At 36.3% G+C, this 15,100-nt stretch overlaps 1 protein-coding gene across 5 annotated transcripts in view; it reads right to left on the reverse strand.

Annotated features, from left to right (window-relative positions):
- Nucleotides 1-71: 71 nt before the first annotated feature.
- LOC131153842 (uncharacterized) overlaps nucleotides 72-15,100 on the reverse strand; it is a 45,720-nt gene continuing 30,691 nt past the window's right edge. For all 5 annotated transcript variants that reach the window (XM_058106317.1, XM_058106300.1, XM_058106293.1 and 2 more), the window contains one exon: nucleotides 72-399. In XM_058106317.1, coding sequence (XP_057962300.1) covers nucleotides 321-399 — 79 coding nt within the window. In that variant the 3' untranslated portion in view covers nucleotides 72-320. The remainder of the gene's footprint in view (nucleotides 400-15,100) is intronic.

The raw sequence follows: 15,100 nt of genomic DNA on the forward strand, positions 1-15,100 counted from the left end.
TCGAGAAGCAGCATTTCCTGCTCTCAATTCAATCTAATGTCTTTCAGCATAATTTGTACTAAAACTGGAGATTTCCAAATGGCTGCAAACAGGTTAATCAGGTGAGTAATCAAATTTCAATGAATTTTAAAGCCTATCTAACACTCAGAACTTGCCCATCTACTCGCACCTCTAGTTCACTGTGGTGGGTTAAAAAGAATTTAACTGGCAACCCCATGCAACAGGCTGGGATATGGTATAGAATCACCACTAAAACAAGCTCAAACAAACCATTTTGTACTTCAGATACACCATTTTTAACTGATCAACCAAGTATGAGCTTACACTCCAGCTGAAGCCTTCACATCCTGTTCAAGCATGTATTCTCTCTTCATTTCCTCCAAGACTCCATCATTGGTGCTGCAAAGAACAAAAAATGTGTAAAATATGCAATCATTTGACTGCAGAATTCTTCACATTAATAAAAAGGCTTAGTGAAGATGGTAAACATTATATGTAATACAAAGAGTCAAGGGGTAAGAAAGCACTAAAATTTTCTGTCCTAAATTCTACTATAATTAAGGTTATTGGAGAAACTAGCTGACCAGCCAATATGGTGGACCATCAATTTGTCAGGACCTTCTACTTCTTCATGCTTGCATTGCCACTTCCAAATTTTTAAAAACCCCAACCCACTTAGGATATTTTAATCATTTATTTGGTTTTTCTAATTCATCAAAAAATATTCTTATTATTTATCTCTTTTTTTGATAAAAAAAATTATAATTATAGAACAAAAAGGATATGTATAAGGACTCTGAGCAAACCCAGGAAGGGAGCCCAAAGCTCACACACAACCAAAGAACAGCAAAAACAACTCAACCTGGGGACCACAGGGGCACACAGGACTCATGACAAAAGCACCAACTAACTACTACTCAAAATACATCAAAACCTGGGCATGCCCAGGGGTGCAAGCACCAAAAATTACAACTAAAATACAAAGAGAGGGAAATTTATCATATACTATTCTAAAAGTGTGTCTGAACCACTTTTATAATAGCCTTCGGATGAATAACAATGCCTTCGAATCTCCTCTTGTTTCGAAAGAGCCACAAACAATAAACTATGATGGCCAAACAAGCTCTCTTGGCCACGGCTTGAGCCCCAGTGCCTTTGCCTTCCTTGTGGAGCCATTTAAGACTAGCCTTAATGGTAGTCATAGCTCTATTCACACCCAGCCAACCCCTAATGGAATTCCAGACTATAGAAGAAAATCTGCATTTAAAAAACAGATGGTCCAGTGTTTCTATTTCAGAACCACAGAACACACAGGTTTTTTCAATACCCTGCCCCCAGATTTTGTCACTAGCCAACAACTTCCCTCTTGCAGCCGACGAAAGAACAAAGGAGTGTTTAGGTGCACAAACATTCTTCCATATCACCTTCTGCCACGGGGCATTCCTCCCCTTCATATCCATAAATTATAGGCATTAGAGCACTGAAAATTTCCATCAACAACCCACTGCATTAGCTGAGCTTCTGCCGAGCTTCTACCACTGCAATGCATTATCAGCATATCTTTAATATGAACCAGTTTCTTAAACAAGGGAGAGTCTTCATGCTTTGCTGAAGCCTCCCACAAATTACCTCCTCTAAAGCACACATGGCTCACCCATCTTGACCAGAGGGAATCCTTTTTGCTTTGAAGATTCCAAAGGGTTTTTGAAAGGAGAGCAGTGTTCCAACTTTTGAGGTCCAAGACCCCCAACCCACCCTCCTTTGGCAAGCTTACATCTTTCCAAGCAACAAGAGGCCTTTTCCTACCTCCCCACAGGAAACCCCAACACGGCTCAACCACATGAGCCAACACAGAACTGGGAATGGGGAAAATAGATAGCCAGAAACACTTCATCCCTTGCACCACTGAATTTATAAGCTCCAGTTTTCCAGCATAGGATAAAGAGTGACCTGGCCAAGAGCCCAATTCTGTTTACTATAAGGGAAAAATGCATTGTGTTCAATCTTGTGGAAGCCAATGGAATACCCCGATATCTAAAAGGGAACTCCCCAATAGAAAACCCAGTTAGACTTTCAATATCTTCCAGAGCACTGCCAAAAACACCTGCACAGTAAAGGTCAAACCTGAGCATTCAGAGAACATCTCCAGGCACTCCATCACCTTCTTAACTGAAGAGACATCACCCCTTGCAAATAGAATTAAGTCATCTGCAAAGGCCAAGTGGGTAATCTTGAGGTCTCAACACTTTGGGTGAAATCTGAACTTAGGGCACCACTCCAGGGATTTCAGCAACCGAGGCAGATGCTCCATAGAATAGGTTTAGTTCCATAGAATAGGTTTAGTGGGTTTTTGTTGGCACTACATGCTCTCTAAACAGAAAATCCTATTCATCTCTGGATGCCCTTTGAACAGCTCTTATTCGGTCAAGTTAGAGAAGGAGGATAGAAGAGGCAAAGAAAAGAGAAGAGAAGATGAGAAGCAAAGAAGAAACCAAAAGAAAGGAGGCAGCAGAGCATTACATTCAGCTCCAGGTCTGCCCTCTTATATTATTAATAATAAAAAAATTTGAAAGATAAAATATCCCTACCTACACCACATAATGACTAAAATAGCCTTATCTCTCTCTAACACTCCACCTCAAGTTGGACAAGTATAAATATTACCTGATCCTAAGCTAGTTACAAGCATTACACAAGATAGGCTTAAATAAAGCCTTGGTGAAAACATTGCCTACCTGATCCACAGATTTCACAAATGGAGCCCTCACAACCTAACACAGTGCATCCCTCACAAAATGACAGTCAACTTCAATGTGCTTTGTCCTCTCATGAAATAGTAGTTTGCTAGCAATATAAATGGCAGCTTGATTATCACAAAACATATCTCTGTGCTTCTTAACCAAGAATCCTCTCTGACATAAGAGACTTCAACCACATAAGCTCACTCACAGTATGAGCCAGCCCGGTATTCTGCTTCAGCACTAGATTTGGCTACAGTAGTTTGTTTCTTGCTACGCTAAATAACATGATTGCATCTCACAAATGTACACCATCTAGATCTTCAACCATCAACTAGGCCAGCCCAATCTGCACCAGAGCATCCCATGATATCACAGTTTCTATTACATTTATATATCAAACCTCTACTAGGAGTATCATTGAGATACCATGGAATATTACAAACAACATGCCAGTGTGGTTGGTTGGATTTTTCATAAACTAATTCACCACCCCTACCACGGCTTTAAATAACAGCCGTTACATAACGAAAATTGAGGTCCTCGAAACCGATACGGGCCAATATTGCAAAGCGGAAAAAATTCACGACCGTAATAGCCGTTACGTCGCCACAACAGTCCGTAATGGTCGTTACCCAATGTTACAATTCGCAACGGTCCATTACACTAGCTGACAGCTTGCCAGTCGAAGGACGATTCCTGAATCCCTAAATCCATGCTTTCCACTGCTTTCCCCCTCTCCCAACCACCCTTCCTTGGCAGATCTGCCATTCAATCTAACATTCAAAAGATTGAAAGAGGAAAATAAAAATTGTACCTTGAACTTTGATTTGTCTTTGGACGAAGCTAAATAAGAAGGCTTCACTTCGAAACCTGAGATCAAATCTACTCATCTACCCCCTCAAGCAGTCGCATTCGCAGCCTTGTAGGAGTTGCAGACCTGTGGTAGCCTCGCGAGTCACCGGCGACAGCCCTGCAACAGCTCCACCGCCTCCGCAAGTTACCGATAGCCCTTCAACAGCTCCCTCTACCAATCGTCGCCACTCACCAATGGTCAGCCCTTCGATTTTGGCTTCGGAGTTTGGAGTCAACGGCCATTCATGCTACGACTCCTTCGAGACTCCTCTCTCAGCTCAACACTCTCAACTTCTCCACTCTCCAGCGCACGTATGAGATTAAGTTTAAAGAGTCAAGACCCAATGGCCACTTAAACTTTTCATTATATATATATTTTTTTTTAAAATTATATTTTGTTGTAATTGTAACTTGTATCATGTATGTTAAATTGAATAAAAAAAGGTAATTTAATATAGTAAAAAATTAGAAATCAATAATAATCATATGTAAAATAAACTTTTCTTAATTTATGAATATTCTAATAGCCTTATTTTTTTGGAAAGTAATTATGAAAGTCTAGTTCCATCACATATTTCTTTTTTCTTAATATCTTTAAGTTTTAAAACATCATTTTGACCTTAAATTTGAAATTAGGTAAAAAAAAATATTTATATGATCTATTTTTTGTTTTTAGTTATCAAATAAAGTAAAAATTGATAACTTAATAAACAAAATTTGAACTTAATACATAAATAATTCTGATTTTAACTATTAGAATTTCTAGAAAAAATTTATTTTAATCCATACACTGAGAAAATGCTTAAAAAGTTAAATAGTCAATTTGTATTGGTTGGATCTCTATTAGTGATGTATATGAAAGTAGAGCAAAAGTCTTTTTCACCTTTAAAATTGCAATGTTAATTTCTTATAATTATAAATGAAAATAAAATCAAGTTATAAAAAATAATGAAAATATCTTTTTAACAATAAAGGTTGTATTTTCTCTGTATTTTGTGTAGAGATCATCAAATCAAGTCTATCAAGATGCCACGTGAGAAAGGAAATGAGAACTTACCTAGTGAGGACATTGGATGGCATTTTGGTACTGCGGTGGACGGTAACAAACATGTTATTATGTGTAAGTTGTGTGGGAAAATAATTAAAGGAGGCATTACACACTTGAAACAACACTTGGCACATAAAAAGGGTCAAGTAGCTAGATGCTCAAATGTCACAACACAAGTAAGAGAACAAATGATGAAACATCTACAATAGTACGCTAAGAAGAAAAAAGACAAACAAAAAAGGCAAGATGAAGCAGAAGCCCAAATTAGAGGAGATTTTGAGAATTTGAGCAATGAAGAAGACTCGAAAGAAGAAAGTATGAGATTTGCTCGACAAGAAAGCATACAATCACAGCAACAATGGGAAGAGAGACAAAGATTTCGAGTAAGAACAACTGGAAGGCGTAATATTTATAAAAAGGGAAGTGGCTCTGGCAGTGGTGCTACCAGTGGTTTCAGTAGAGCAAGAGCTCGATCTTATATTGGTCGAGAAGCTGGAGATAGTGGACGACAATGGATCAATCTCGATGCCCCTAAAGCTAGACTAAAGGCAACGGATCCTATTTTAGAAAAAAGCAAGAGTACCAAACAACCAAAAACCAACACTAAGTTACTGAAAGGTTTAAGAAGTAAATTAGGAAAAGCAGTTCAAAAATTCCTAATTTATAATCGAATTTCAGTGAATGTAACTGACTCTCCATTTATGCAACCTATGCTTGATATTGCTACAGAGATTGGAAAGGGGGTGAAGGATCCATCACCCTATGAGGTATCTGAAACTTATTTGGAGCAAGAGTATCGAGAAATGAAAAATTATATATCTTCTTTTGCTGGAATTTGGAAGGAGAGAAGTGTAACCCTTATGTGTGATGGTTGGTCAGGACCAACTAGAAAATACATTATAAACATTTTTTATTATTGCGATAGAGGCACCGTGTTTCATAAGTCAGTTGATGCCTCTGATGTGCCAAGCAGAATAGTTGAATATTATTTTAGGTAATTTTTTAATTTTAATTGTATATGCAAATAGTATTATGAAATTATATGTTTTCAATTAAGTAGTAGTAATTATTGAATCTATAATTTCATTTCAGATTAATGGACGAGGTGGTTGAAGAAATGGGAGAAGAGAATGTTGTTCAAGTAATGACTGATAATGAAGCTGCAATGAAGGCAGGAGGAAAATTATTAATGCAAAAGAGGCTCAATCTCTATTAGATAGCATGTGCAGCTCATTGCATAGACTTTATTCTTGAAGATATTAATAAGAAAAGTAACGTGAAGAAGGTCTTAGAAGATGCAAAAACAATAACCTCTTTTATTTACAACCACACATGGACAGTGAATTTCATGAAGAAATTCACAAATAATAGAGAGTTACTTTGCCCTGTCATCATTTGATTTGCCACCAACTTCATTGCTTTGGAAACTATTGTTAGGCATAAACAAGCATTAAGGGAAATGTTTACATCTGATGCTTGGAAAAACTCAAGGTTTGGGATGGTAAAATCAAGCTCAACATATGATTCAAAGAAGATTATCTTAGGCAAAAAGTTTTGGCAAAAGGCCCCCGATATAATTAAAGTGCAGGAACCCTTAGTGAAAGTTCTTAAATTGATTGATGGTGATAAAAAACCATGGGTTTCATAAACGAGGCAATTGATAGGGCGAAGTTAGTCATTCAAAAAGATTGTCGGATCTACAAAGACTATTGGAAAATTATTGACAACCGGTGGAGTTTTCAATTGCTCCAAGATTTGCACATTGCTGGTAAGTGTAAATCAATTACAATTTCTTATTATTTTAACTTTTAAATTATGCATAGTTGCATTAAAAAATTATTGATTAATATGTTTCTAAATTTCATTTTAGGATATTTTTTGAACCCATAATTTTTTTATAGTGCTCCACCCTCTCCTGAAGTTGCTAGGGAAGTCATGGATGGGGTTAAAAAAGTGATAACCAAAGGATAGTGGAACAAACAAATCCTGGTAAATATAGTTAAATAATGGATGAATGACTCTATTTTTTCTCTTTATGTTCGAATTTGACTTTTGAAAAATACGCTATACTGACATAAAACTCTCTTTAATTATTCATGCAACCGAATGGTGGAGTCATTATGGCTTATGTACTCCTGAGCTAAAAAGAATAGCAATCAGAGTTCTTAGCCAGACCACATCAACTTCGAACTGTGAGCGTAATCGGAGCACCTTTAACCTCATCTATATGAAAACTAGAAATAGATTAAAGTACATGAGACTACAAAAATTATTTTCGTACATTACAACATGAAGTTAAAATTAAGACATACAATGAGAAGAAGGCAACAGGAAATTGAAGATGGTTTCAATCCTATCAATTTGGATTACAATTTCGAAGATGATAATCCTTTGAGTCAATGGGTAGAGGAGAGAAACCACTACTCGACGGTCAAGGCAATTCAAATTGGTTAAATGAAGAAGTTAACAGTGAGTTTTCCTGAGGTGTCATCTTGGGATGCAAAACCAGTATGTACTACAGAAGGAGGTGATCAACAACCAATAAACGTACATGATGATTCAAGTTAAAGCCCCGAACGTATACAAAGTGATGACAATCTTGTTTTGACCCCACCAAGTGATGATGATGGTGGTAGTGGTGTTGGAGCTGGGGTTAGGGGGTGGTAATGGTGGTGGTGGCGGCGGCAGTATAGAATATGATTATGGATATGACACAGGGACATTATTTGTAAGGGATATATATCCTTCTAATCATTATGGACTACATGATATACCTGAAAATTATGACTTAGATATTCCTCCAAAGAACCAATCTTCACAACCTAGGAGAAGGAGTGCTATGGTGACCCTAGTGATTCTGTTGAAGATTCATATAGTGTGGTTTGTAATTTTGGCGACTTTGGTTTAGATGTTTCATCATCACAATCATATGGATCTCATCTAGCATATCCACATTATGTATCTCATGACTCACGTTTTTATCCTAGTGGATCAGAAATCTCAGTATCTAGTGAGTCTTCTTCTACACACTACCTAGAGCCACCTCCAGCCCCAACTTATGGATATTATTCAAGATATGGTCAAGGAGGAGATTATGCACCTCCTATATCAATTGGATCTTCTTCACCACTAGTACATTTTCAGGAGCAACAACAAAATGACGTAAACATGCGTTTCTTCAACTATGTATTTCCACAAGGGTGGAGAGATAATTCTCAATCCCAATCTCAAGATAGAGATGCAAATTATGAACTCTCCACGTCATTCATTTTGGTGGTGACATGTGCTATGTTATAAATTTGTAAAATTGTATTCATGTATTCAACTATTGATATTTGATACTAATCATTTTTCAAATTCACGTATGTGTATATTAAGTATTGACTCATTTTTAGTAACTTTATGTCTTTAATTAATTGATTATTCATTTTAATTACATTTCTACATCTTTTTACCCATTAAAGTAATGCAAACTATAAAAAAATATGCTTTTTTTTTTTTAAACAGCACACTAAAATTAATATAAAAATTATATTACCTATTAAAAAGCATTTGTAGGTTGAATAAAAGCCATCAAAATTCATTAAGAATCATGCATTAATGGATTTCATGCTTATTTTTCAATTTTGGCATGGTTGCGCATGCATGAAAAAAATTCACGACTGTTACGCCCGCTTCCCGTTACGTAACACCTGCGTCTCCCACATCCCAAAACACTCGTAACCGTTAAGCGACATTACCCGCGACCGCAATTTCGAACCATGACCCCTACAGCAAAGGATGTATATGATGTGTGTGTGTGTAGGATAAAAAAAAAAAAAGAAAGAAAAGTTTCATTAACAAGAGAAAGAAGAATTTACAAGGGGTGGAGGATAAAAGATCCACCTAAAAAACCAAAGAAATAAAATAAATTGCAGTAATGCTCCCCTCCAATTCCTATGAAGGTCTAACAGAATAACCAAAAGAATGAGCCCAAAAAGACTTGTTAGGTGTAGTAACAATCAAATAGATCAACTCGCCAACTGCCTATATTGACCTTTGTCTTCAAAGTCTGGCCCAACATCCCTAGACAACTTCACGTTGGGATACATGAGAGTATCAACCGATTTAGCTCCCAATCTACCAGTCTCCCTTAGCAATACCAACGTATATTTTTGCTGAGATAAATTCAACCCTTTCTAAGACCGTACAATCTCAATATCAAGAAAGTGATGCAGAGTACCAAGTCCTAGATTTAAAATTTGGCTTGAAGCCACTGCTTGGCATCTACAATCCCGCTTTGGTCACTACCAGTGATGATGCTGTCATCAACATAAACTACTAGAAGCACCACATCTATCTTGTTTTAGCAAACAAACACCAAATGACCAAAATAGCACTAAATGAAACCAAATGCAGAGACCAAGCTCAAAGAGACTGCTTAAGACCATAAATGGCCCTATACAACCTATCCACGAGGTTGCTCCATGCAAACCTCTTCCAATAAATCACCATACAAGAAGTCATTCTTCACATACAACTGGTACAAGGGTAAATCAAAATTAATTGCCAACAAGATTAATAGACGAACAACATTTAATCTAGCAACAAGAGAGAAATTCTCAAAAAAATTAATACCAAATGTTTGAGTGTATCCTTTGGAAACTAATCGAGTCTTAAGCCATTTAGCAGAGCCATTAGGAGGATATTTGACAATGTAGACGCAACAACACATAACCAATTCCTTAACAGGAGGAAGATCCACCGAATCCCATGTCCCTCGAGTGGTCAAGACATCCATTTCTATGTCCATACCATGCTTCCACCAAGGGTTCGCAAGAGCTTCAGCATGTGAGGAAGGGATAGAGATGCAGGACATTGACAAGGAAAAAGAACACATAAGACTAGGAAGGTGTTGAATTGAAACAAAATGAGGAATAGGGTAAGCAATTAATAACTGCTGAATAAATGTTCAGGTACTCTCTTATGTGCAATTGGAAAATCCAACAAGCATTGGGATGAATCTCTGGAACTAGAAATTGATCCAGTGGAGGCAGAAGAGGTGGCTGCATGATGGTATCGTGGTTTGTGCCTACTTTTTGTTGTTTAAAAACCCTCAGTTGTTTCTTTGAATAAACAAAGATTGGATTTGGAGTATAAGTTTTCTCTAGAGGGATAAGGGTAGGGAGAGAAGGACCAAGGCACAAGTGGCAGCCAAAAATCATTGATGGACTCGGAATATATTCATCCAATGAAGATCCGCCACTAGAGAAATCAGGTGTCCCCTAAAATTGGTCATATCTACACTAACATATTTCCTGCAAGTGCGGAGATCATAACATCTATATCCTTTCTAAGTTCTTGAGTTGCCAACAAAGACACATTTAACAACATGAGGAGAGAACTTGTCCTGACTCATATGTGGAATAAAAAATAAATTATGTGCACCCAAAGACACAAGGCACAACAGAGAACATGGATGTTTAGGGGTACAAGATAGAGAAGGGAATTTGTACCCCTAGAACACTGGAGGGCATCCTATTAAGTAGAAAACAGAATATAAGAAGAGCATCAGTCTAAAAAGTTTTAGGAACGTTCCTATGAATGAATAGAAACTGTGCTATGTCAAGTAAAAGTCTACTTTTCCATTCAGTTGCTCCATTCTCCTGAGGGGTATGTACACATGATGTTTGGTACATAATTTCTTTAGCCAAGAAAAAAGCTAAAGCTCATTTTGAACAAATTGAAGTGCATTATCACAACAAAAAATTTGAATACTTATGCTAAACTGGGCTTTTATTTCCTTGTAGAAATGAGTAAATACAACAAATCAAGCCTTAAATCCCACTAGGTGAGGTTGGCTACATGAATCCTTTTCTGCCAATTTACACTCTTGTGGACAATTTCTTTTGACAAAACAACACCAAATAGAACTGGGTAAATACATAAAGAAATTCAAACCTATTTCAAGAGATAGATTCAGGTAATATGCAAAAAATTATCCACAAATGACATAAAATATTGTCAAAATATTGTTGACCAGTCAAATTCTTGATTCTACACAGACCCCAAATATCTGAATAAGAGAAAAGAATGATTTACTATGAGACTCAACTCTAGAATGAAAAGATGTCCTAGTATGCCTAAACACTCAAAACAAGAAATAGACTTGAGCATAGGAAAAACTTGTCAGTGCCCACAACACACTGCCAACCTCTGTGCTGGCCCCCATTAATCTCGGCAAGCCTTTAGCCACTACAGAATCCTAAGCTCCCCCATGAGCCTGAATAACAAAAGAGGAGGAATGACAACACCAACCCTGCCGAGAACCCCCCCCCCCCCTCTTTGCATATCTTTGGCGAAAATAGAAGAATAAAAACAAGGCTCCGACATAAATTTCTTTACACATTTATGTTTGCACAAAATCTAGTTAATTGGTGGTCATTTTTGTGCATAAATTTTTTTAATGTGCCGTCTAATTTTGATGTGAGCCTTTACTCATGTAAATTTTGAATAGATTGCACGGAGTAGATATGAAAGTGTAGGTGGGTGCATGTGGTGAAGTGAATGCATGCAGACAATAGCATAAGCCGAACATGCATGCATGCAATAGTGTCTGAATATTGAGTGGCGTGGCGTGCATTGGTGTGTATATACTTGAGCTAGTTAGCATGAGTGTGTATGTTGCCTAGGCCATGTGTTGCATGTGAAAGTGAGTTGACTGCACGGTTGAGTATGTGTGGCTAGTCAAATGGCATGAGGATATGGATGCATTGGCTAGGTGGCAATGAGAGGGTGGATCCATGTGTGCATGTCCAAGTGAGTGAGGTTGTGTGCATGAATATGTGGAATTCATAGATGATTGTGTGTGGAAAAATTAGTGTATGCATGCATGAGTCTGATTATTGTGTTGAGCGCATGCATTAGTATGTGGGCTAGTCTTAACTAGTGCGTATGATTTGTTGTTTGTGTATGCATGTGTGTATTGATGTTGTGTGGGTGTGTTTCTAGGGAAGGGTTTGAGTGAGTACTGATTTTTTCTAGTTTTAATTTTTTTGTCCTAAAAATTAAAAACACAAAAAAAAAAAAAAAAAAAACCTTATTATTATTATTAAAAAGTGAAAACAGTTCTCTTTCACTATTATTAAATATCATCCTTCTATTTTACAAGTTATTAAAAAAAAAAAAACTTGCCCGTATTATTACTTTTGTATTAGAGAACCTACCAAAAAAATGTGAAAAGGGAGAAAACAAAAAATATAAAATTATTATTATTTTTTCAATGAAGGGTCCAAAAAGAATAAAAAATAAAAAAATTGAAGGAAAAATTTTTAAAAATAAGAATTTCTAAGAAGGAAAAAATGTGGGAAAAAGTTGTAAGTCATAAATATTCTAAAAATGATTTAAAATTCATAACGTATTCTCCAAAATGCTATAAAGCCTGAAAAAAATTTTAGAAAATCCCAAAAAAAAAAAGAAGAAAATCAAGAAAAATTCATAACAAATTCAAAAAATAAAACAAGCCCCCTAGGATTTGTTTCTAGACAATTTTGTGCTGCATGTTGTATGACTTTATCTTAGTTCTTGCATGTACAACATGCATGTGTGAATACCCCTATGACTAGAGAATTGGAGATGTTAAAATGTCATCTCTTCTTAAAATCTAAGCAGGCAATTTGTCTAGTTCAATCGCTTTAAGCACCCTCAGTGATTGTAATAGACATTCTAATGCAACACGAGTTAGTTTGTTGGCATTTTTTCTCTTGAATTTATCAAAACTACTAATCAGCACAATGACAGAACCCGAAAGTGGGGCAACAGTGTCCTTCTTAGTCTCCTGATGTGAGAATGTCCTCCACAATGACAGGGCTATATAATATTAAAAGGCTAGTAATAAAATAAACGTGGTCATCAACGATTGAATCTAGAGGTAATGAACAGTTAATCAAATACCTTCATGCATAATCACTTGCATAATCATACTCCCGAAGCCTACTCTAGCTTCCCCGACCAAGACTGCAAATCCTTTGAACCTAGGCTAATCTTATAGATTAGCAGTAATTAGGTGGCCTAACCACAACTAGGTAAATAAAATGTTAATAGCAACTCCATTGAAATTAAAAGACTTAACTATCTCATCCACCCTCTCTTGATCGCCTTCTAAGGTAGTCAAGTAAATCCTTGTTCGGACATGTCAACAACTTGGCAAACTCCAATGGGGACAATAGAGAGTTAAGCTAGTGATTAGTCATTATTTTGAATTAAATTAATTAGGACTCATTGATTCTTCCACTATTGTTTGCTAATTGTTACTCAATAAAGCCATTGTTAAATAATTCCTCTTCTTGCAGACCACTTCACTAGCTCTATACCCAAGCTATACCTTTAGGTTATACTGTTAGCTTTGAGGAGCATGAGTCTCCATAGGAGCGCAAACCATTCCACTCGAGTTGTACTCTTCTGTTAATTTGAAATAGGGGGGATCGAGAACTTTGCTAACACCCAAGCTTGGGGATGACAAATAATTTGGGAGCCTTTACAAATTAGGGATCAAAGCGGGAACCATACACATAGTCCTCTCTCTCTTTAGGCTGTGGGATTTCTTCATGAATTATGTTGCTTTGTTCTTTGTGTAGTATGTGTTGCATTCATGAGTTAGCTTCATTCTTATAAACATTTCTTGTGCATGTGTATCATTGTACAAATCATCTTTCATCTACATTATAAGACTTAGGCATTCGTCCATCATTTCATTAGCAACACTGTAGAAGGACGATAGCATCGATTGTATTCACTTTCACGTATCATCTCGGAGGCTTCCCCTTTCCAATTTCATCAAGTCAAAGGAATCCTTGGGCTACCTAATCAATTTTGGTTCATTAAACGTTCCACTTTTGAAATATTTAAGAATGGAAAGCGCATAACATACCAACCTCTCAAAATGTAGCCCTAGCTCATCAAAAGTTGGGAGCTTCCCTTATTTCTTTGTCTTCATACATGATATACAACGTTCTTTCAATTTTTCAAAAAAATAAAATTCTTTTGCCAAAGATTTTATAACAAAGTGCACCTTCTTTTTTTTTTCAAAATAATAATAATAATAATAATAATAATAAATGTTTTTTTCAAGATTGCACTTCATCTATGTAAAGCATCCTCTACTAGGTTTGGTGTAAGCTCCCATGCATTCCTCATTTTTATAAGTACATAAAATTCTGTTAAAAGTACATAAAATTATGTACCTGATTCTAAGTCTACAATTCTTGAGCTCGACTATCAATATTTCACATCAAAGCTATCTTAAAGCTCTTATTCGTAATTTTTTACACCATTTTTCACCATTGAATGTCTCATTCCCATCGAAGTTTCATTTCTACCACACCTATTAGTGCATTCAACCCCACTGCTTCTAACATCTCAATTTGAAGCTCCTAGAAATGGTAAAAATTATGTAGGATGGTCACATTTATACCCCGTCATTGTTATTCCATCTTCATATATCCCGTCTTCCATCTCACCTCATTATCCTCATCACATTCCTTATTTTTATGCTATCCATTGCACTAATGAAATAATTAAACAAAAATGATCCTTGTGGCCTAGGGATGCACCAATGAAATAATGATTTTGCAAAATGAGCGGTTGCCTTTAGGATGAAGAACTTCCTTCATTTTGCTATCCACGCATAATTTTTAAATATCCCCTAAAGTCCCAATTTGAGCTTACATATTTCTATTCAAACCTTGTCCAAGGATCACCCACACAGTGGGGTAAGCATGTTGATTAATGAGAAGAATACGAGTTTCGCTGAACAAAAGAAAATTTATGAAAAAAGCTACAATGAAGAACAAGCGTTGATTGTACCATCTCTCTAAGTTATGACCAACAACATGTGGTCAGCAATTGATTGACCAATTTTTTTAGAATGTACCCAATACATTGAGTCATCTCTTGCTAGCCTTTAGAACTTCACATTAAGCCTATTTCGTTTTAATAACCACTGATCTCAGTATTAGTTGGGTATGGGGACCCCCAGCAATGTTATTCAAGGAAGAAAAATATGAAATAAAAAGAGAAAAAACAAGAAAACAAAGAAAAAAGCAAAGTGTGAAAAGAAACTTGCATAGGTATCAATGACAAAAGAAAATGAAAAAACTATGAAATGAATCTCCAATTTGGAGAAGGCAAATCAAAAAAAGTTGTTCCAACAAGATGTCAAGCCTAAACTACGAAAGGCCTAATTATGTACATGGTACATAGGCAACTTGTTTCAAAACGAGTTTGATCCAAATCTCATTACACTAATTAGTTCATAAAGACATAACTATGCTAGGGTAAAGGGGTAATCATTGGGATTTCGAGCCTAGTTTGCATTCACTTTACTTACCCTAACCCATAGTAACTAGAACACGCTAACACCCTAACGAACCATGTACTAGAATGAACATTCCAAAACATTGTACCATTTTGTTCTGAAACA

The sequence above is a fragment of the Malania oleifera genome, chromosome 1 (assembly GCF_029873635.1).
Source record: "Malania oleifera isolate guangnan ecotype guangnan chromosome 1, ASM2987363v1, whole genome shotgun sequence".
Classification (NCBI taxonomy): domain Eukaryota; kingdom Viridiplantae; phylum Streptophyta; class Magnoliopsida; order Santalales; family Ximeniaceae; genus Malania; species Malania oleifera.